The 18,669-nt window shown below is 48.2% G+C and overlaps 1 protein-coding gene across 6 annotated transcripts in view; it reads left to right on the forward strand.

Annotated features, from left to right (window-relative positions):
• The window catches only part of NCAM1 (neural cell adhesion molecule 1), a 533,904-nt gene that overhangs the window by 434,555 nt on the left and 80,680 nt on the right, over positions 1-18,669 (forward strand). For all 6 annotated transcript variants that reach the window (XM_030220520.1, XM_030220521.1, XM_030220525.1 and 3 more), the window contains one exon: positions 18,398-18,522. In XM_030220520.1, the coding sequence (XP_030076380.1) occupies positions 18,398-18,522 (125 nt within the window). The remainder of the gene's footprint in view (positions 1-18,397; positions 18,523-18,669) is intronic.

Below are 18,669 nucleotides of genomic sequence, written 5' to 3' on the forward strand. Positions count from 1 at the left end.
TTCAGTCTGTCTCTCTTTTCTCTCAGTGAGCATTTTATATGTTTTCTTCCCGTTTTCCCTTAAGCTGAAATGGACACACTCCTCTGACAGTGTTTCTGTCAAGGCACATTGGCAGTTAGAATCCTCCCTTCTCTCTCAGTTTACTTGCAGGGAGAATAAATCCCTAGTCATGTGACAGGCTTTTTCAGTCCATCCTGATAGAAGATAGTCATAAGCTTGGTATGAAAGAGGAGGTGCTATTGTTGGAAAATTTCAACTTGCCTACTGTTGATTAGAACTTCCCGTCAGCAGCATCAGAAAGAAGTAGAGAAATCATGGATACCTGTCAAATTGCCTTGCTCAGAGAACTGGTGACGGAACCCACGAGGGAAGGGTCGATGTTGGATTTAGTGCTCTCAAATGGAGGAAGTGTTTCCAGTGTCCATGTGGTTGCCCACGTATTTAATAGTGATCATCACACAATATGGCTTGATGTAAGAATAAAAGTGGAGTGCAGACGCACAAAACTCATGAGTAATGGATTTCAAACATACTGATTTTGGAGCTGATGGCAGGGGTAGGAATTGGAGAAGTGCAGTGGTCCAAACTGAAAACTGCTATAAATATGGCAACTGATCTTTACGCAAGGAAAGTAAAGAAAAACAAGAGAAACAGGAAGCCTATATGGTTCTCCAAACAAGTGGCTGAAAAAATAAGGGCAAAAGAGGCTGTTTTCAAGAAATATAGAATAATGCAATGAGAAGATCATGTAAAGATCACCGGATAAAGCTCAAAGAAGTGAAGAGGGAAATACAGCTAGTGAAAGCAAGGGTGGAAGAAAAAATGGCTAAGTATGTAAAGAGAGATGACAAGACCTTTTTTAGGTATACTGGGGAAAGGCGAAAGAATAGGAATGGAATTGCAAGACTAAAAGATACTGAGAATAGCTATGTAGAGAGTGATGAGGATAAAGCGAATGTGCTAAACAAATACTTCTCTTTGTGTTCACAGAAGAAAGTCCTAGAGAAGGACGTCGGTTGGTTGCCGAGGAAATATCTGAGAATGGAATGGATATTGCACCGTTCATGGAAGAAAGCATTTATAAACAGCTTGAAAATAGCTTTAGAGAATGTGCATTTCGGGTACCATACAGAGCTTATTTCACCCAAGTACAGTTGTTTAAGTCGGGGGGGGGGGGGGGGGGGGACTACAGTCACCTTGTTGCCTTAAATGTAAGGTAACCAATAATACGTTTTTTCACGCTTTTTGGGAGTGCGCAGTGATACGCCGTTTTTGGCATAAAGTCGTTGAATATCTTTCCTTCCTCTTTTCGCGCACAATAGTGGGTACACCGGTTCAACTGGTGCTTGCCTGCCCTGGATCTTTTAGGGGATCCATGGCGGAAGAGACGATGCTGTTTCATAAGTTGTGCTTGCTGGCGAGGAAATGCATTTTGCAGGAGTGGACTTCGTCACGATCACCAGAATTCTGGCATTGCTGTAATATGATACACTTACTGTTAACATGGGAGGCGGAGGAAGCAAGGGGGTCTTTAAAACGAACAAGGCCGTTTTAAAAAAATTTGGGGGGTCTACCTGGCTTCTTTGTCCCCACGGGGTAGGAGTTTGATCCTTAGCAAATTGGGGATTAATTAACAGGGTCTCTTCTTTAAGGGTGAGAATTAGCTACTTTCCCTGAAATTAGCTGGGGGGGGGGGTTCTTTGCATAGGGGGAGATGGTGAGGGGGGGTATAAGTTGTAGCTGGGCGCCAGGATGTATTACTCTTAGGGTGGTGCAGGTTAGGCGTTCAACCTTGTGCCCTGGGATTAAAGGTGTTTCTCTGTTGTTGTTTACATTACAATAATCCATACATAAATTGTAGTTAGAGTGGGAGGGTATTTTGGATAGGGGGAGAGTTGATACATTGAACCACCTTAGGGTAATGGCTGACAGGAATACTATCCTGTTGTAGGATTGAAGGTAAATGTGGGTACTATGTAGTACATATAGCCTGTAGGCTGGGAGGGAGGTGGAATCGACAATAAAATAGTTGTTAGTAAAATTGGATATAATTAAGGGTGACAAAAGAAGGGGAGTAAATACCTGGGAAGCTAGTGGTACTGGATCAAGGAGGCCAGATGAGCAATAGCAGTTCATTTGGTCCAGTTGATACGTAGAGTATTAGCAAACTCGACAAAAATTGCAGCCATAGTATTAGCACTTTATAGCCCTCATTCACTATGAACATGGCAGAAGTGTTGAACTTTAGGGTAGGGCCATAAGAAACAAGGACCTGTCCTGCTATACTCTGTTAACTTGTTTCTGGCATTGTATCATGGTTTGCTTGGTTTGGAGGTTTGGATAGTCAATCATCAAATTCAAACATAACCGAGGGAAGGGGGGGAGATTTAATTGTAAAATGTTATCAATATTTGTTGTTGTCTCCTACTGTTTGGTTAATAAAATGAATGAAAATAAAAAGTTGAACATACAATAGAAGAGGGGGGGTGGGGATAAAAAGTTAAAAGTTTGATGATGGTATGTATCATTTTGACCTTAATGAGTACTTTTTCCTGTTTGAATCTTTGAGTATTCATAATGTGGATGTGCTTACTTTGTATTGTCATTAATAAAAACTTTGAAATTAAAAACAGCTTGAAAATCTGAAAGTAGACAAAGCTACAGAAAGCTCAGAGAAGTCATGGCAGGACATCTTAAGGATTTATTTAATAATTCTTTACAGATGGGAGAGGTTCGGAGGGATTGGAAACGAACTGATGTCGTCCCTCTTCACAAAAGTGGAGACAGGGAAGAAGTGGGAAACTACAGGCTGGTAAACCTCATGTCGGTGATAGGAAAAATAATGGAATCGCTGCTGAAGGAAAGGATAGTTGACTTTCTAGAAGCCAACTGGTTACAAGATCCGAGGCAACATGGCTTTACCAAAGGAAAATCCAGCCAAATGAATCTGATTGACTTCTTCGACTGGGTGACCTGGATATCCTGTCACAACCATGGCCAGAGGTGTCGCTCTATAAGTCTTTCCTCCCTGGCCCTTGATTGGATGGGTCCTTCATTGGATTGCTCATCACTGGGGCTGATCATTCTGGTGGCTCCAGATTGTTTGCATTGCCGTTGGTATGCGGACTTGATGCGGTTCCTCTTGGAGGCACCTTTTCGGCTTTTGGTGTTGTCGAATCTGCTACATCAGGGTCTGGTTCTTCTGGAGGATCTCTCCCACTTTGGTCTTACGGCTTGGATATTGAGAGGTCAACTTTGAGGAAAAAGGGCTATTTAGATGCGGTAATAGCCATGTTGCTGCAGGCTTAGAAGTGCTCCATGACAATGGTGTACGCCCACATGTGGCGAACATTTGAAGCATGATGTGCAGGTCACACTTGGTCACCCATGCAAGCATCGGTGACTCAGATGTTAGCCTTTTTGCAGGAGGGGCTGCAGAAGGGTTTGGCATACAACTCACTCAGAGTTCAGATTTCGGATCTCTTTTGTTTCAGGGGGCTAGTGTCCGGTACTTCCCTTGCGGCTCATCCTGATGTGGCGTGTTTTCTGCGAGGTGCATTTCATCTTTGCCCGCCGCTTCATTATCCTTGTCCATCTTGGAATTTAGGTTTGGTGTTGGGGGCACTATAGAAAGCACCCTTCAAGCCGTTGCGTTTGGCTTCCGATAAAGATCTAACCCTGAAGACCATTTTCCTGGTGGCTATGGCATCGGCACGTCGGGTCTCTGAGATCCAAACATTGTTGTGTCGGAATCCCTTTCTGCAATTTTCAGAGTTGGGTATTACCCTAAGAATAGTGACCCTCCTTTGATCCTGTGGAACTGAGTTCGATTCCCACTGCAGCTCCTTGTGACTCTGGGCAAGTCACTTAACCCTTCATTGCCTCTGATACAAAATAAGTACTTGAATATATGTAAACCGCTTTGAATGTAATTGCAAAAACCTCAGAAAGGCAATATATCAAGTCCCCTTTCCCTTCCCTTTTTGCCGAAAGTCGTATCGGCTTTTCATCTCAATCAGCTTATTTTTCTTCCTTCATTTAGGAAAGAAGACTTTCTGGGCACTTTTGCGCAGCTGCGACTGTTGAATGTTTGGTGAACCCTTTTGTGGTGTCTGCTGATTTCGAATGATTTCCGTTGTTCAGATCATCTCTTTGTGCTGATGTTGGGTCCCACGAAGGGATATGCAGCCTCTAAGGCCACTATAGCTCGCTGGCTGAAGGAGGTGATAGTGTCGACATACATTGCTGAAGGTTGTTCCCTGCCGGAGGCGTTACGAGCACATTCGACACGAACGCAAGCCACTTTTTAGGCAGAGACGAGTGTTCTTTCCTTAGGGCAAATTTGCTGTGCTGCTCTGTGGGTGTCACAGCTTTTGTTCATTAGGCATTATAGAATTGATGTGGCTACATGGGACAATGAGCGATTTGGAACGGTGGTTCTCTCTCGGGGAGCGGCGGCGGCCCCCCTGGTTTCTAGATTCATCTGCTGCAGAGGCTAAGGAAGGAAAAATGATGCTTTACCTGATAGTTTTCTTTAGTCACAGCAGATGAATCCAGAATCCCTCCCATTATGCCTGCCACATTGTTTTCATTCTCGAGTACATTTCCGGTGTTCAGATGCAGTAGTTTAAAAAAAAGAAGAAGTACTACTACTACTACTACTTGACATTTCTATAGCGCTACTAGGGTTACGCAGCGCTGTACAATTTAACAAAAAAGGGGGGGCAGTCCCTGCTCAAAGGAGCTTACAATCTAAAGGACGAAATGACAAGTTGGGGTAGTCTAGATTTCTTGAATAGTGGTTAGGTGCCGAAGGCGACATTGAAGAGATGGGCTTTTAGCAGGGATTTGAAGATGGGCAGGGAAGGGGCCTGGCGTATGGGCTCAGGGAGATTATTCCAAGCATGGGGTGAGGCGAGGCAGAAAGGGCGGAGCCTGGAGTTGGCGGTGTTGGAGAAGGGTACTGAAAGGAGGGATTTGCCTTGAGAGCGGAGGTTACGGGTAGGAACGTAAGGGGAGATGAGGGTAGAGAGGTAGGGAGGGGCTGCAGATCGAGTGCATTTGTAGGTTAGGAGGAGAAGCTTGAACTGTATGCGGTACCTGATTGGAAGCCAGTGAAGTGATTTGAGGAGAGGGGAGATGTGAGTATATCGGTCCAGGCGGAAGATAAGACATGCAGCAGAGTTCTGAACGGACTGAAGGGGGGGATAGGTGGCAAAGTGGGAGGCCAGTAAGGAGTAGGTTGCAGTAGTCGAGGCGAGAGGTAATGAGAGAGTGGATGAGAGTTCGGGTGGTGTGCTCAGAGAGGAAAGGGCGAATTTTGCTAAGAAGGACAGAAGATTGGCAAAGAGTTCTGTTTACTTTGGTTCAAATGAGGTGTCGTTGTGAGGAAGGTTTTTCTTGATATGTGCTTTCTCATTCTGCTTTGTGATGTGACATATACTGAAGGGCTGAGGAGCTGGACGTTCAGGGTCACTGCCTTCATTTCAGTGTTTTCTATCTCCACCTGCTGGTAGGCAGATACAGCCTACCAATTTCTGGATTCATCTGGTACGACTAAAGAAAAGAAAATTATTAGGTAAGACATAATTTTTCCATACATCCCTCACATATCTCATACTCCCACAAATACACTGCTGCCCTACCAAATTATATCTCAATATGATTATAATACCAGCTCTACTCACACATCACTCATGTCTTCTCTGCCACACAGCACAAATGAGTATCCTGGAGCATTTATCCTAAGTTTTGTTACTGTAGAAAATAAAAGTAGTGCATACCCCACAATAACTCTAGCACTTCAATTGCACAACAGGGAAAGTACCAAATATTAAAATAATCCCACTGTAAAAATCCCATGACACTGTCCAGTTCAGACCTGTTCCTCATTCGAACACCAGGTAAACTGACTGCCTTGCGATCTCATTCTCTGCCAGCACAAAGACTTGATCCATGGAACATTCTCGCCAGATAAGGCAGATACATCAGCTATTTTAAGACAGGTCCAGGGACTTGTCTCTAAAAGCCTTTCCTGCCAACAAGAATCAGAAGGAAACGCCTACTGATACTTGATCTGCTCCCTGATGAGCACTTCCAGAATGGGTGTGAAATCTCTTAGCGTAAATGAAGAAAGATCTTGATATTAGAGCTGTACCAAATAACATATTTTACTATTTGGCTGAATACGAATGATAGCAAATAATAAAAGAAGCAATGTGAAATCAGAGGTCAAATGTTTATTTCAGTAGGATTTAGCACAGTAGAACCCTGAATTCATATTCGAATTTAAATCATTATTCAGTTGAATATGAATAATGTATTCGGGGCCGAATTGAATATGAATATTCAGACAGCCCTACCAGATATACCAAATCTCGCCTTATGCAGCACTCATTCTTTGTCAGCATATTTAGTAAATTTGGTTATTAGATTGCCTTTCCAAAGCCCTATGGGCCCTGTCCACCTTCTTTACCCAGCAGCTGTCATCATAGAATCTGCAGTATTAATGGGACATTCTCATGATCGTTACACTCCGGAATGCCCTGGACCCATGTCAGCCCTGGTTTTTGATATCATCCAATTTGTACAGCCTTGCAAGGGTAGCACACTTAAATCAGGTATCTGCATGGGACTCAGATTCACTCTGCTCCTCCAAATGGGTCTCTAGGTCTTCCACCTGGAACTCCAGGCCTCACGGGGCCTTATGAAGTGTATTAAACTTTGCTGAAATATTTTCACTCATTTCTTTAAATTCACATTGCAGCTCATGGAACTATTGTTTCATTTCATTGCTAGCAGAGCTATCAACGGAGGCAAGGCCATGTGGCGGGGAAGCAGGCCACATCTGCACCTTGCTCTCCAGCCTCTGGAACATCTCTGCCATCCATTCAGGGGAAGTCATCAGCGGTTGAGACATCATGGCCATCAACTGGTTGGAAGTGATGGCTGGCCTTCTGGTGTTGCAGAGCTTCTTCCTGTTCCCCCAAACGAAGGTGGTGCAAGTGATGTCTGACAATGTGACCATACTGGCTTATGTAAAGAAGCAAGAAGGAACAAGAACTAAGGCTGTGGTCCAGGAGACCTCTTAGCTTTGCAGTTGTGAAGAACTTCACTGCACTCTCGGCAGTGCACATTTTGGAAGTGGACAGTGTTCAGGCAGACTATCTCAGCTGTAGGTCATTGGATCTGGGGGAGTCTGCTGCAACAGGGCCTGGATCCTTTTTGGCTTACAGCCTTGGCCCTTGAGAGGCAGTGAGGTGCATGGGTTATCCAGTGGCAATATGGCAACTTTGTTAAAGGTACACTAATCTTCGACTTGAGGCTTGGTGTTTTCAGAGTGATCTCTCCCCCTGGTGGACAGACTTGGCCTGTATTTTGCTATTTCTCCAAGGAGAGTTTCATGAGGGATTGGCCCTCAACTGTTTGAAGATTCAGATGATAGCCTTGGCATGTTTTTGGGGACAAGAAGATGGAATGTCCTTAGTGGTACAACTGGATGTAGTCTTTTTTTTTTTTTGTAGGGAGTTATACATCGGCAACCCCCTTATGACAGGTCCTACCAAAGCGGGACCTGAATTTGACCCCGAGAGCTTTGTCAGTACCTCATTTTGAGTACTTAAAGCATACCTCCTTAGAATATCTACATCAGGTCCTATCTTGTAGAGACCCCTACTTAATCAAAAATGATTTGGTCATCATTTGTGCTGTGCTTATCGAAGTTGGTATCTCTCGTGTGTTCAGGTAGTTCTGATGCCAAAGCTTTCAAAGACCTTGAGCCCAGACTCCATGTGCATAGTGTTTTGATGAGGTATCTGGAAGTCTCATCATCTTTTTGTACTATTTCACAGGCCTTGTAAAGGGGAGGCAGCCTCCAGGTTCTCCTTACTGCACTGGATTAAAGCTGCTATAGAGGCGGCTTATGTGCTCATTCAACAAAAGTTCAGGTGATCTCTTGGGCAGAGACCTGACATATATCTCTGGAAAATATCTGCAGAGTAGTAATTTGGTCATTACTCCATTCTTTTGTGAAACATTTTAAGATTGATGTTTGGGTCAAGGGTGATAGTGCCTTCGGCAGGGCAGTTTGGGAGGGATTATTGTCTTCCTCCTGCTCTGGTTCATCCCATTGCTCTGGACTGATCCAGCAGGATGAAAAGGAAGATAAAATTTAGCCCTGGAGGGAACAAAGGATTAAAAGCTATAGGTGTGAGACCAGACAAAACCCGATCCTGAGAAGAAAACATACTACCCCAGTAATAAAATGTAGTGGAAATAGAAGGACAAGGATATTTAAGAGGAAGCCACATTAAGGATCCCAGAGGTCGAGAACCAACAAATGCCTGTTCCAGGTGAACCCACAACTTGTGGAGAAGTGCCTGATACCATTCCAAAGCTGCGAAGCAAGAATACTTTTTAAGCTCTGTTGTTTTATCTTTAAAATTAGTCAGGGATTTGCTCCAGTATACATGTTTCCTCTGATTTCGGCTTTATATTCAGGCCATGGTACTAGAAATTCCCTCAAGTTATCATTTCCATCTTATAAGGGATTTCGTTCAAAGAGAATTTTTTTCCAGCTTATTCTCTTGCCAAGGCCTGGAATATTTTGCCAGTGTCTATGATTTGCATTTCTTCTTGTTCTCTGTTTTATAAAGCTATAAAAGCTAATATGTACTATCACATTAAGCTATTATATTTACTGCTCTTGTTCTGCCCTGTATATATATATTTCTCCGAGGACAAGCAGGCTGCTTGTTCTCACTGATGGGTGACGTCCACGGCAGCCCCTCCAATCGGAAACTTCACTAGCAAAGTCCTTTGCTAGCCCTCGCGCGCCCGCGCGCACCGCGCATGCGCGGCCGTCTTCCCGCCCGAAACCGGCTCGAGCCGGCCAGTCTTCTTTTGTCCGCACTCGGTACGGTCGTGTTTTCGCCGTGTCGAGCCCCGGAAAGTCGACCTCGCGCGTCCAATTTGTTTTGAACGTGTTTTTTTTTTCCTTCGGGAAAGCTTTGTCCTAGTCGGGAAGTGCTCCGGAAACCCCCCGCCGGGTTTCGTGTAAATCCTCCCCGTACTTCCAGCTTTTTTGCCCCGGTAAGTTTTCTTTCGTCGTCGGGGTAGGCCTCTTTTCGGCCTCGGTCGAGATTTTTTCTCCCTCTAAATTTGGTGCTTCAAATTTCGCCATTTCGGCTTTTGATTTCGCCGGCGTGATTTTTCCGCCCATGACATCGAAGCCTTCCAGCGGCTTCAAGAAGTGCACCCAGTGCGCCCGGGTTATCTCGCTCACTGATCGACACTCGTCGTGTCTTCAGTGTCTGGGGGCCGAGCACCGCCCTCAGAACTGCAGTCTGTGTTCCCTGCTTCAAAGGCGGACTCAGGTAGCGAGACTAGCCCAGTGGAACGTGTTGTTCTCGGGCTCTTCGTCGGCATCGGCACCGGGATCTTCGAGTGCATCGACGTCGTCAGCGTCCAGACCTTCTTCCTCGGCCGCCCCTGCATCGAGTGCATCGAGGCATCGGGCCTCTGCATCGGCGCCGAGACATCGGATAGCTGCATCGACGTCGGTGGTACCAGGACCTCGTCTGCTGATGTCGTCGGACGGTGGTGCATCGGGTGGAGTGCAGGTGAGGGCTGTCCATTCCCCTGCTGGTGGCGGTGAGCCCTCGGGTGGGTCTCCGCCTACCCTGAGGGCTCCTGCGGTACAGCCCCCCCGAGATCGACCTTCTTCAGTCTCGGCCCCGAGGAAGCGACGGATGGATTCGACGTCCTCCTCGTCGGTGCCGGGGAGCTCCGGTGACATGCTTCGGAAGAAATCGAAGAAGCATCGACACCGGTCTCCTCCCCGTGTCGGCACCGAGAGCTCTGGGTCGCCGAGGGATTCGGCACCCAGCAGGCATCGGCACCGAGAGGACCGCTCACCCTCTGTTCAGGAGGTGTCGATGCGCTCCGCTCTGGACAGCCCGGAACAGCCTCCACGCCCGGAACAGGTACTGACGTCGACGCCTGCATCGACCTCTCAGCCTTTCTCTGCAGCCGCTCTAAACGAGAGCCTCCGGGCCGTTCTCCCAGAGATTCTGGGAGAGCTGTTGCGCCCTACCCCTCCGGTACCGGCGGTGCTTGCGCCACCGGTACCGTCGAGCGTGGCGCCGGCTGGCCCATCGCCCAGGTTGAGGTCCCCGACGTCGGTACCGCGTGCGGTACCGACCGCGGCCACCTCCCAGGAAGGCTCCCCGACTACGTCGGCGGAGGGAGCTTCGCCGATGCGGGCGAGGGAGTCTACCTCTCGACGCCCCCATCGTGGACGGAGTTCCACGGAGTCGAGCAGGGCGAGGTTGCAGACACAGGTCCGTGAACTTGTGTCTGACACCGAGGGTGAGGCCTCGTGGGAGGAAGAGGAAGATCCCAGATATTTCTCTGACGAGGAGTCTGAGGGTCTTCCGTCTGATCCCACTCCCTCTCCTGAGAGACAGCTTTCTCCTCCCGAGAGTCTGTCTTTTGCCTCCTTTGTCCGGGAGATGTCTACGGCCATCCCCTTCCCGGTGGTTGTGGAGGACGAGCCCAGGGCTGAAATGTTTGAGCTCCTGGACTATCCTTCTCCACCTAAGGAAGCGTCCACTGTTCCCTTGCACCATGTCCTGAAGAAGACATTGCTTGCGAACTGGACCAAGCCATTAACTAATCCCCACATTCCCAAGAAGATCGAGTCCCAGTACCGGATCCATGGGGACCCAGAGCTGATGCGCACTCAGTTGCCTCATGACTCTGGAGTTGTGGATTTGGCCCTAAAGAAGGCTAAGAGTTCTAGGGAACATGCTTCGGCGCCCCCGGGCAAGGACGCTAGAACCTTAGACTCCTTTGGGAGGAAGGCCTACCATTCCTCTATGCTCGTGTCCAAGATCCAGTCTTACCAGCTCTACACGAGCATACACATGCGGAATAATGTGCGGCAGTTGGCGGGCTTGGTTGATGCTCTTCCCCCTGAGCAAGCCAAGCCTTTTCAGGAGGTGGTCAGGCAGCTGAAGGCGTGCAGAAAATTCCTGGCCAGAGGAGTTTATGACACTTTTGATGTTGCGTCCAGGGCCGCTGCTCAAGGTGTGGTGATGCGCAGGCTCTCATGGCTGCGTGCCGCCGACCTGGAGAATAGAATCCAGCAGCGGATTGCGGACTCGCCTTGCCGTGCGGATAACATTTTTGGCGAAAAAGTCGAGCAGGTGGTAGAGTCTCTCCACCAGCGGGACACCGCATTCGACAAGTTCGCCCGCCGGCAGCCTTCAGCTTCTACCTCTACAGGTAGACGATTTTTCGGGGGAAGGAAGACTGTTCCCTATACTTCTGGCAAGCGTAGGTACAATCCTCCTTCCCGACAGCCTGCGGCCCAGGCTAAGCCCCAGCGCGCTCGCTCTCGTCAGCAGCGTGCGAATCAGCAAGGCCCCGCGGCTCCCCAGCAAAAGCAAGGGGCGAGCTTTTGACTGGCTCCAGCAGAGCATAGCCGACATCCAAGTGTCAGTGCCGGGCGACCTGCCTGTCGGAGGGAGGTTGAAAGCTTTTCACCAAAGGTGGCCTCTCATAACCTCCGATCAGTGGGTTCTCCAAATAGTCCGGCAAGGATACACCCTCAATTTGGCCTCACAACCTCCAAATTGTCCACCGGGAGCTCAGTCCTACAGCTTCCAGCACAAGCAGGTACTTGCAGAGGAACTCTCCGCCCTTCTCAGCGCCAATGCGGTCGAGCCCGTGCCATCCGGGCAAGAAGGGCTGGGGTTCTATTCCAGGTACTTCCTTGTGGAAAAGAAAACAGGGGGGATGCGTCCCATCCTAGACCTAAGGGCCCTGAACAAATATCTCGTAAAAGAAAAGTTCAGGATGCTTTCCCTGGGCACCCTTCTCCCCATGATTCAGCAAAACGATTGGCTATGCTCTCTGGACTTGAAGGATGCCTACACACACATCCCGATACTGCCAGCTCACAGACAGTATCTGCGATTTCAGCTGGGCGCACGCCACTTCCAGTACTGTGTGCTACCCTTTGGGCTCGCCTCTGCGCCCAGGGTGTTCACAAAGTGCCTAGCTGTGGTAGCAGCGGCGCTTCGCAGGCTGGGGGTGCACGTGTTCCCATATCTCGACGATTGGCTGGTGAAGAACACATCCGAGGCAGGAGCCCTGCAGTCCATGCAGATGACTATTCGCCTCCTGGAGCTACTGGGGTTTGTGATAAATTACCCAAAGTCCCATCTTCTCCCAGTGCAGAAACTCGAATTCATCGGAGCCCTGCTGGATTCTCGGACGGCTCGCGCCTATCTCCCAGAGGCGAGGGCCAACAACTTGTTGTCCCTCGTCTCGCGGGTGCGAGCGTCCCAGCAGATCACAGCTCGGCAGATGTTGAGATTGCTGGGCCACATGGCTTCCACAGTTCATGTGACTCCCATGGCCCGCCTTCACATGAGATCTGCTCAATGGACCCTAGCCTCCCAGTGGTATCAGGCCGCCGGGGGTCTAGAGGACGTGATCCACCTGTCCACGAGTTTTCTCGAATCCCTGTATTGGTGGACGATTTGCTCCAATTTGACTCTGGGACGTCCCTTCCAAATTCCTCAGCCTCAAAAAGTGCTGACCACGGATGCGTCTCTCCTGGGATGGGGAGCTCATGTCGATGGGCTTCACACCCAAGGAAGGTGGTCCCTCCAAGAAAGCGATCTACAGATCAATCTTCTGGAGTTGCGAGCGATCTGGAACGCTCTGAAGGCTTTCAGAGATCGGCTGTCCCACCAAATTATCCAAATTCAGACAGACAATCAGGTTGCCATGTACTATGTCAACAAGCAGGGGGGCACCGGATCTCGCCCCCTGTGTCAGGAAGCCGTCAGCATGTGGCTCTGGGCTCGCCGTCAAGGCATGGTGCTCCAAGCCACATATCTGGCAGGCGTAAACAACAGTCTGGCCGACAGATTGAGCAGGATTATGCAACCTCACGAGTGGTCGCTCAATTCCCGTGTGGTGCGACAGATCTTCCAGGCGTGGGGCACCCCCCTGGTGGATCTCTTCGCATCTCAAGTGAACCACAAGGTCCCTCAGTTCTGTTCCAGGCTTCAGGCCCACGGCAGACTGGCGTCGGATGCCTTCCTCCTGGATTGGGGGGAAGGTCTGCTGTATGCTTATCCTCCCATTCCTCTGGTGGGGAAGACTTTGTTGAAACTCAAGCAAGACCGAGGCACCATGATTCTGATTGCTCCCTTTTGGCCGCGTCAGATCTGGTTCCCTCTTCTTCTGGAGTTATCCTCCGAAGAACCGTGGAGATTGGAGTGTTTTCCGACCCTCATCACGCAGGACGAAGGGGCTCTTCTGCATCCCAACCTCCAGTCCCTGGCTCTCACGGCCTGGATGTTGAGGGCGTAGACTTTGCCTCTTTGGGTCTGCCAGAGGGTGTCTCCCGCATCTTGCTTGCTTCCAGGAAAGACTCCACTAAGAGAAGTTTCTTCTTTCATTGGAGGAGGTTTGCCGTCTGGTGTGACAGCAAGGCCCTAGATCCTCGCTCTTGTCCTACACAGACCCTGCTTGAATACCTTCTCCACTTGTCTGAGTCTGGTCTGAAGACCAACTCCGTAAGGGTTCACCTTAGTGCAATCAGTGCATACCATTACCAAGTGGAAGGTAAGCCGATCTCAGGACAGCCTTTAGTTGTTCGCTTCATGAGAGGTTTGCTTTTGTCAAAGCCCCCTGTCAAGCCTCCTACAGTGTCATGGGATCTCAATGTCGTTCTCACCCAGCTGATGAAACCTCCTTTCGAGCCACTGAATTCCTGCCATCCGAAGTACTTGACCTGGAAGGTCATTTTCTTGGTGGCAGTTACCTCGGCTCGTAGAGTCAGTGAGCTTCAGGCCCTGGTAGCCCAGGCCCCTTACACCAAATTTCATCACAACAGAGTAGTCCTCCGCACTCACCCTAAGTTTCTGCCAAAGGTTGTGTCGGAGTTCCATCTGAACCAGTCAATTGTCTTGCCAACATTCTTTCCCCGTCCTCATTCCTGCCCTGCTGAACGTCAGCTGCACACATTGGACTGCAAGAGAGCATTGGCCTTCTATCTGGAGGGGACACAGCCCCACAGACAGTCCGCCCAATTGTTTGTTTCTTTTGATCCCAACAAGAGGGGAGTGGCTGTAGGGAAACGCACCATATCCAATTGGCTAGCAGATTGCATTTCCTTCACTTACGCCCAGGCTGGGCTGGCTCTTGAGGGTCATGTCACGGCTCATAATGTTAGAGCCATGGCAGCGTCGGTAGCCCACTTGAAGTCAGCCACCATGGAGGAAATTTGCAAAGCTGCGACGTGGTCATCTGTCCACACATTCACATCTCATTACTGCCTGCAGCAGGATACCCGACGTGACAGTCGGTTCGGGCAGTCAGTTCTTCAGAACCTGTTTGGGCTTTAGGATCCAACTCCACCCCCCGAGGGCCCTGTTTGTTCTGTTCCAGGCTACACTCTCAGTTAGTTGGTAATTTTTTAGGTCAATCTCAGTTATGTCCTCGCCGTTGCGAGGCCCAATTGACCAATGTTGTTGTTTTGAGTGAGCCTGGGGGCTAGGGATACCCCATCAGTGAGAACAAGCAGCCTGCTTGTCCTCGGAGAAAGCGAATGCTACATACCTGTAGAAGGTATTCTCCGAGGACAGCAGGCTGATTGTTCTCACAAACCCGCCCGCCTCCCCTTTGGAGTTGTGTCTTCCCTTGAAGTGTATTGTCTTGCTACATACTGGACTGGCCGGCTCGAGCCGGTTTCGGGCGGGAAGACGGCCGCGCATGCGCGGTGCGCGCGGGCGCGCGAGGGCTAGCAAAGGACTTTGCTAGTGAAGTTTCCGATTGGAGGGGCTGCCGTGGACGTCACCCATCAGTGAGAACAATCAGCCTGCTGTCCTCGGAGAATACCTTCTACAGGTATGTAGCATTCGCTATATAAAATTGACTATGTGAGAACTATGTACTGTTATATTAGAATATTTTTGCTAGTGTAGCCTTATATTGTACTATGTCCCAGTTATTGTTACTGGTTTTTCTTATTGTAATCCGCTTAGAATTTTTTTCCTGGGTGTGAACAGAATACAAGTCCTAGATAAAGTAAAGTAAAGACACTGAAACTCTGCATTTTGGACTCTAAATCTAGACACCATGAAGACACTTCTATAAAGATGTGCCTAGAAGGTACCTAATTGGAGCCTGCTTTTCCTTTCCTCGTCCCCAGACGCCGCCCATGTGAATGCCAACCTGCACAGTACACACTATCAATGATATGCGCATACTTACAGAATAACGTGTAGCCAGATTATTATTTGTGTGTATGCAGTGGCGTAGGAAGGGTGGGGCGGTCTGCCCCGGGTGCACGTCGCTGGGGGGGTGTCGGCTCCGCTGGTTCACTGCTCCCTCTGCCCCGGAAAAGGTTACTTCCTGTTCCGGGACAGAGAGAGCAGGGAACCAGCGGAGCCGACGCAGCTCCCAGCGACATGCACTCGGGGCGGTAGGCCCTCCTGCTTGTCCCTCGCCGCTTTCCCTTGTAAGTACACACTTCCGGGGGGGGTGCGCTCCAGAGGGGGGAGGGTGCGCCGTGCTGCACCCGGGGGGGGGGGGGGGGTGCGCAGCGGCGACCCGCCCCGGGTGTCAACTGCCCTCGCTACAGCACTGTGTGTATGAGTTCACATATGCACATAAGTGGCTAGAATATTGGCATTTACACCACTGACCCCTCTAAGCTGAGTGGCCAGTGGGAGGTGCTGTTTTCACTATTACATTTTCAATAGTGAGGGAGAGGCAAGAACTCCAGGGAACTGGTTGTCCCCAGCAACTGAACACACAATATTGAAACACTACCCCCTACTGATAGCAATGCAGTTGGAGGACTCCCGCTCAGCTTATAGGGATTAGTGATTTACGTCTGTACTTGCCACCTAAATTTATATGTCTCTTTATTAAATTACCTTCCATGGGGATAATTCTATAAGGAGCAGCCTGGTTGTAGTTGGCAAGAAGGTGTGTAAATGCCCACTTAAACAAATGTGTTCTTAATAGAATACCGACTAGCAGATGAGTATGCACCATGATATGATGATGTGTACTTTGCCAGTGGGTAGGCACAGGTAGAGTTTAGGTGGAACTCATAAACTAGAATATTATACTGCTTTGGTTGTACCACAGAAAGGCAGTATATCAAATCCATGACCTTTTACACTTTACTCTTTAATGCATGTTCATTTCTAACACACAGTTAGTTGCAGGCAATTACAGCTGTAGGCTGCTGTAAGAGCTGAAGCCATAAATGTAAGCACATTCTTGGCCAGTATTCCACTGGAGACCTTCTTAGCACTGCCACCTAGCTACTATATCTGGGCCCGGCCCATGGTAGTCAGTTTTCAAAAGAACTTCCATGGTTGTCAGGCTGTAATCATGAAACGCATAACATGCTAGAGAGACAGTGCTCTGCAGTCCAGGTACAATTGATTCACTTTTAATGATGATAGGTGACAGGTTATTACATGATCCAGCTAAGGAGAGAGAGGGAACCACTATGCTTACTAATGACGTCATTGATAAATTACACATTAAACCTCCCTTCAGTAGACCCTATATACTCATGTATAAGTTGATCTTGTGTATATGTTGAGGACAGTTTTGGGACTCAAAATGCCCAAAAATGCTGGGACCCATGTATAAGGTGAAGCTTCCCTCCAGCCCTCCACTCATCTAGTCCAGCACTCCTCTCTCCCTTCCCTCCACCTCTGGGTCTAACATTGCTTCTCCTCCATCCTTCCCTCCCATTTTCTAGCATTAATCTCTCTGTACTCCTCCCCTCCAGTGTGGGGTCTAGCATCTCCCTCCCTCTGCCACCAGCTGTTCAGCATCTTAATCCCCCCACCCCCTGCTGTGTCTTCAGTCTTGGCTTCTGTAGAGCAGCAGCAGTGCAGTTATACATTTAAGCTACTTGCGGAGTGCCTCCTCTGACTCAACTTCCTGTTTCTGCATGGGTGAGACAGGTCAGAGGAAGTGCTCTGGAGCAGGCTGCAGGAGCCTAGGTGTATCACTTCATTGCTACTGCTCTATAGAAGCCAAGATTGAAGGTACACAGTGGCAGGAAGGGAGGATTGAGATGCTAAACCACAGGCTGGCAGAGGGAGGGAAGAGGAGGGAGAGATTCTGGATCATGCTGCTGACCAGGGTGGTGGGGGTGGGGGGAGGGAAGGAATTAATTTTATTTGCTGATAAGGGGAATAAGATGACACTGCTTTTTTTAAAAGCATTTTGAATTTGATATTTCTCTGACTTATTCACGAATATATATGGTAAATGGTGCTGCACATTGCTTATCAAAGGGCTGTTGTTGCCAGTTTTTTATTGTGGGGGGGGGGGGGGGTAAGAGTGGGGGTAGTGAGTAGGAGGGTCTCTGGCCAGCTCTGCTTCACTGGTAAGACATATTTTGTTATTAGGGGTGCTGCTGGCTCTGTTTTCAGGGCCGGCTTGGTCAGACCTCATTTTACTCCATTGCCTACCTACACCTGTGGACCCTGTGCAATTTGTAGGTAAATCAGAGTTACAAATCCATGCATCCAGTGGGATAAAATAAAGACTGGATTAACCAGTCTTGCAAAAATGTAGCCAGTTGGCATCTGTACTTTGATATCATAAAATTCATTAAAACCAGGACTGCTGATGATGGCTGAATATACCTTCTTTTAAAGACCTTGAATAAATTAGAGACAAAGCCATTTTCCAAACGGTGAATCTTTTTTTGTTGTTGTTGTTTTGGCAGTCCCATACAGTTGTGTTAACCCTGAGTTTTACTGCAGCTACATGTGCTGTGGGTCTAGCTACCCAGGCATCCCCTTATAGTATCTTGTCCAGTCTGAAAGCACTTGGCTGGCAGGTTTGTGGAGACAACAATGGTTATGTTTATTACAGTTCTTACTGTATCATCTTTCCCAGTCATTTTTTTGTGGCAGCAGCATCAAATGTAAATGTCACATCTGTAAATTAAAACATCTTCAAAATAGTGGCATCCAAGATAGTGTCAGCCTATAATGATGCTATCTGTTCCATGCACAAGAATGTTTGACTGCTGCTATGAAGCGTTGAAGCAGTAAGACACAACCCAGAGCTTGAGTAAGAGATGAGAACTTTGAGAATGTTTAGTCTGTTGCTGTGGGTCTTGTAGAGCGTCATCAGCTTCGAATATCTTTAATTCTTGCTTTTATTGATTTTTACTGCTTTATTTCAAAATGTAGACTTTGATAACCAGAGAATACTGTGTCACAGTAAGAACCTTTCTCTCTCTCTCTCTCTCTCTCTATATATATATATATATATATATAAAATTAAAACATTGATAGTTGACTGAATTTCCATGCAATGATCATTACAGGAGAACCCAGTACTCCAAAGCTAGAAGGGAAGGTGGGAGAAGATGGAAATTCAATCAAGGTTAAGCTGATCAAGCAAGATGATGGTGGATCCCCAATCAAACAGTATCTGGTGACTTACAAAGCCGTAAGTGTTACTGGGATGAATTCCTCTGATTCTTACTCTTTTTTGCAGGAATCAATTTTCAAAGATTTTCACCTCTCCTTTTTTGCACCATTTTTTATCCATGAGTTTGCAAACCTGAAAGATAAAAATAAGTAAGTAATCAGCTGA

Source organism: Microcaecilia unicolor, chromosome 12, assembly GCF_901765095.1.
Source record: "Microcaecilia unicolor chromosome 12, aMicUni1.1, whole genome shotgun sequence".
In the NCBI taxonomy this organism is placed as follows: Eukaryota; Metazoa; Chordata; class Amphibia; order Gymnophiona; family Siphonopidae; genus Microcaecilia; species Microcaecilia unicolor.